At 55.1% G+C, this 4,174-nt stretch overlaps 1 protein-coding gene across 1 annotated transcript; it reads left to right on the top strand.

Moving 5' to 3' along the window:
- Positions 1 to 647: 647 nt before the first annotated feature.
- On the top strand, positions 648 to 3,757 carry LOC147526299 (alpha-2-macroglobulin-like). Its single transcript, XM_086629646.1, has 4 exons — positions 648 to 703; positions 2,143 to 2,269; positions 2,548 to 2,776; positions 3,605 to 3,757. Exons 2-4 carry the CDS (start codon positions 2,193 to 2,195, stop codon positions 3,611 to 3,613), a joined length of 315 nt encoding a protein of 104 aa, XP_086485772.1. The 5' UTR covers positions 648 to 703; positions 2,143 to 2,192; the 3' UTR covers positions 3,614 to 3,757.
- The last annotated feature ends 417 nt before the right edge of the window (positions 3,758 to 4,174 follow it).

Below are 4,174 nucleotides of genomic sequence, written 5' to 3'. Positions count from 1 at the left end.
CCGCCGTGCTGCGGGTCGGGCGCTACGCATGCGCGTTGGGGCGCCGCCGCGCTCGCTGCCGCCGTCCGCCGGTAACGGCAGTGCGATGCCGCGGCGCCGCGGCCGAAGCGCGGTACTGCAGCTCGGCGTCCGTGCGCCGGCCCTGACCCCTCCGGCGCGCCGTCGGTGGCTGGCGCATGCGCGGTGCCCGGGAGCAGCATGGCGGAGCGCTGGACGCGGGGCCTGCCGGGGCGGCGGGCAAGGAGCGGGCTCACCGGTGAGGCGAGCGGTCCCCCTTTGTCGGGTGGGGCGTGTGTCCCGGCGCTCGCGGGCGGCGGGCAGGAGCTGCCGCGGTGAGGCGGGAGAGGCGGGAGGGAGGTGAAGAAGGAGAAATCAAAGGCCGTCGGGGGCAGCTGCCTCCCGCCGCAGGCAGAGCGCGCCGCTCCGGTGAGGAGAGATCCCTCTGCAGCCCGCAGCGGGCCGGGCCGCCAGCGCGCACCGCGAGGCCGTGCGCGGAACCCGCAGCGCCGCACGGCCGGGTAGCGCCCGAGCAAGCGCGGATCGTGTCTGGGAAGCCCCGTCTGGTCAGAGCCCTGAGACACCCGCGTGTTCCCGCAGGGGGAGGGCGGCCGAGCGACCAGAGCTCCGCAAGAGGAAGGGGGGAAAGAGAAAGAATCGTCTGACCCGTCAGATTCTCCTGGCAGCGCCGGGAGCGGGAGCTGCGGTGAGTCCCCGGATTTTGGCCCTGCCCCCGCTGTGTGCCTGGGCCCTCCGCCCCTCCCCTGGAACCCCCCCCCTTTCCCGTGCTGCTCAGAATTTCTTTTGGCTTCGCTGTCCCTCTCCTCTCTATCCTTGTGTCCTGCTCCCTCTCCTTCTCTTTGTTATCCTCTGCCTCTGTCCTGCAGCCCGTCCCTTTGTTTTCCCTTTTCCATCTCTTTGTCCTGATCTGCATCCGCCTCTTTTTTCCCCACTACAATGTCTCTGGCCTGTTACCTGGCATTGTTTTCCGTGCTGTGCATGTCCGTGCTACGCGGTGCCCCTGCCTTCCTCTCTCTTTCTCTCCTTACTTCTCTTTCGCCGTCCCTCTGTCCTGTTCCTTCTCCTACTTTTTGTCTCTCTCTGTCCCGTGCTCTGTCTCCCTCCTCCTTTTCGTCTGCATCCCTTTGTCCTCTTGCTCCTCAGTATTGTCTTCCTTCCACTCCTCTGTCCCTTTCTTCTCTGTCGGTCCCTGTTTTGTTGTTACGTGGATCATTTTTGCTGTCTGTGTCCCGCTGCCCTGCTTCCCGTTAATCCCCTTTGGTTCTATCCCACTGTCCTGGTGTTAGCAAAACTGCTAGCAGCTGGGAAGAAAATTCATCTACACAAAGCAGATAAACAGGCACTCCTTTATTCTGGCCCGGGGGGCACGGGGGATAGCTCCGTCCCAGCGTGCCCACCTCAGCATCAAAATCCATACGTTTTTATAGCTTTTGGTCTGGTGATAGCTTTCAGCCTTCTATTCGGAACGGATCAGACCTTTGCTTTTGACGTGCAGGATTGGTGTTCAGAGCATGGCCTGAGACAGCTGGCTGCTCTGAGATGTGAAGTCTTCTAAGGCTGATAGAAAGCCTTTCGTAGGGCACAACGCTGTGAGAAAGCTTCTCCCTATTCTGGAACCATTTACTTGCCAACGGCCAGAGAGGTAAAGACCCATATTCATCTCAAAAGAATCTTAGATAGAGGAGAGGAGGGTTAAGTGTGGCTTCTGTTTCTGGTCATGTACAAACACAATCAATTCTTCAACCAAATTTGATAAACTATGTGCAACTGTAATATCTGGAGGCAGTAAGTTCCACATTTGACTTTGTATTGAAACAGAAATGTACCCTGATAACATCATCATGCGTAGCTCTTGGGGCACTGCTGGGTTTGCTGGCAATGGGGGAAGAGTGCTCAACCCCATCCAGTCTCTGTAAGAAGAGCAGCAGCACTAGGAAAAACGAAATACTGAAGTGACAGCGGAGAAATGCATTTGTTTCCAGTGGCCAAGGCTTCAAAGCCGTTCTTTCCATTTTAAAAGTTTAGCTAAGCATAACCACTGCCTGGAAGGAAAGTAGCCTCCTGATTTAGAATGGAGCTTGATATGTCTATTCCTTTTTTCCCATCCTTGGACAAACTTGCTAGTCACCGCGTCGGGTCTGCTTGAAAACTTGGACTATGAAATAGCCGAACATATGGTCGCCGGCAAGCCTATGGAGACCGTCCGGAAGTACTTCCCTGAGACGTGGATCTGGGACATAGTTTCAGTGAAGTAAGTGTTTATGGGCATGTGGAGTCTGCTCAGTGGGGTAAAACCTCAGAAGATCTTTAAGCCTGAATGCAAGTATCAGTGTTTCAGGGAGAGGTATTTTAGCAGACGGATTTTTCAGGGTGGCTACGTATAGGGTGCTTTGGGACGACACGCAAAAGCCAGTGCCTCTATCTCAGCTGCTCAGGAGTTTGCTGGCAGCAGGTGTTGTTCAGTAGGCTGAGAAAAACATAGATAGTCACCAGAATATCACTGAAATCTTGTTCTCCATCCCTTACCAGCTCTGAGGGAAACGCTGATGTAGGAGTGACCATCCCTGACACCATCACCGAGTGGAAAGCCGACGCGTTCTGCACGTCGGCAGAGAGGGGCTTTGGCCTGTCCCCAACAGTGTCCCTCAGAGCCTTCCAGCCCTTCTTCGTAGAGCTCACCGTGCCCTACTCGATGGTGCGTGGGGAGTCCTTCACGCTGAAAGCCACCATTTTCAACTACCTGACCGCCTGCATCAGGGTAAGAGCCGTTCGCAGCCTCGCTCAGCCTGACGGCTTAGGGAAGGCTCCCGTGTGCCACTTGTCGTTTCCCAAGCCAGCTGGCTGATCTCTGGCTATGATTTCCGGTAGGTGTATGTATGTAGGAATTCTTGGTAGTATTTCATGAAGGGGGAATAAGTTTTTCCCACCAAGTTTTGAAAGCCGCGCTTGATTCCGAACCTGAAGCTATTGAGGCCTCTGGCCATGTCATCACAGATCATAGAGTCATAGAATGGTTTGGGTTGGAAGGGACCTTAAAGATCATCTAGTTCCAACCCCCCTGCCATGGGCAGGGAAACCCTCCGCTACACCAGGTTGCCCAAAGCCTCATCCAACCTGGCCTTGAACACTGCCAGGGATGGGGCAGCCACAGCTTCTCTGGGCAACCTGTTCCACTACCTCACCACTCTCAGAGTGAAAAATTTCTTTCTTATATCTAAGCTAAATCTGCCCTCTTTCAGTTGAAAGCCATTGCCCCGTGTCCTATCACTACACGCCCTTGTAAAAAGTCCCTCTCCAGCTTTCCTGTAGCCCCTTTAGGTACTGGAAAGCTGCTATAAGATCACCCCGGAGCCTTCTCTTCTCCAGGCTGAACAGCCCCAACTCTCTCAGCCTGTCTTCATAGCAGAGGTGCTCCAGCCCTCGGATCATCTTCGTGGCCCTCCTCTGGACTCATTCCAGTAGCTCTATGTCCTTCTTGTGTTGGGCACTCCAGAGCAGTCTTGCTCTCTCTATCTCTCGGCCTGAGAGAGGGAACGGGCATCTCTCTCTAACTCCCATGTCCTCCCATCTTCTTTCATCCTTGCAGAGGAAGTAGACCACAGCAATGCAAGAAGAATACTCCCAGCTGCTGGAACCCACCTGCCTCACTACCACCACCACCATCTCTGGAGAGCACGGAGTGACAGATGAATAGTCTCTGCCAGGAATGGGAAATGAACTTTATAAATAAATTAACTGTACTCACCAATGATTTTTGAACAGTTTATTCCCAATTCTGTTTTTTCCTGCTCAGCCTTCAGTCACAGCTTTAGTCTCCCTGGCTTCTTAGGCTGAAGAGCACCCCATCCAGCCCTGCCTGCACGCCGGGCAATAAGGCTGACAAGTGAGGAGAAAGGATGGAATCATTTCAGGTGGGGTCAGCCTTTCTAATGCAGCCCTCTGCGTTACGTACTCTGGACTTGTCACCTGAGATCCTGTCTAATCAACGGAGGAGGACAGGTACTTCTTCAGAACACTTTCTGTCCCCTAGCTTGGAAACCATCAGCCTTGACGGAACTGGTACCGGGGAGTCGGTCGGGACCCATCACTCGGGACGCGGGGCTGCGGCATCAGCTGCGCCCGGGGGCGGTGAGGTCAACAGCGCAACCCACGGCTC

This window comes from Tauraco erythrolophus, chromosome Z (assembly GCF_009769465.1).
Source record: "Tauraco erythrolophus isolate bTauEry1 chromosome Z, bTauEry1.pri, whole genome shotgun sequence".
In the NCBI taxonomy this organism is placed as follows: Eukaryota; Metazoa; Chordata; class Aves; order Musophagiformes; family Musophagidae; genus Tauraco; species Tauraco erythrolophus.
This window is presented reverse-complemented; position numbering and strand designations above follow the sequence as displayed.

Bases quoted from the DNA above. Each gene is read 5' to 3' on its own strand.
- LOC147526299 (XM_086629646.1), top strand. From the start codon at position 2,193: ATGGTCGCCGGCAAGCCTATGGAGACCGTCCGGAAGTACTTCCCTGAG. The intron at 2,270-2,547 runs GTAAGTGTTTAT...ATCCCTTACCAG, and splicing joins TGGGACATAGTTTCAGTGAA to CTCTGAGGGAAACGCTGATG.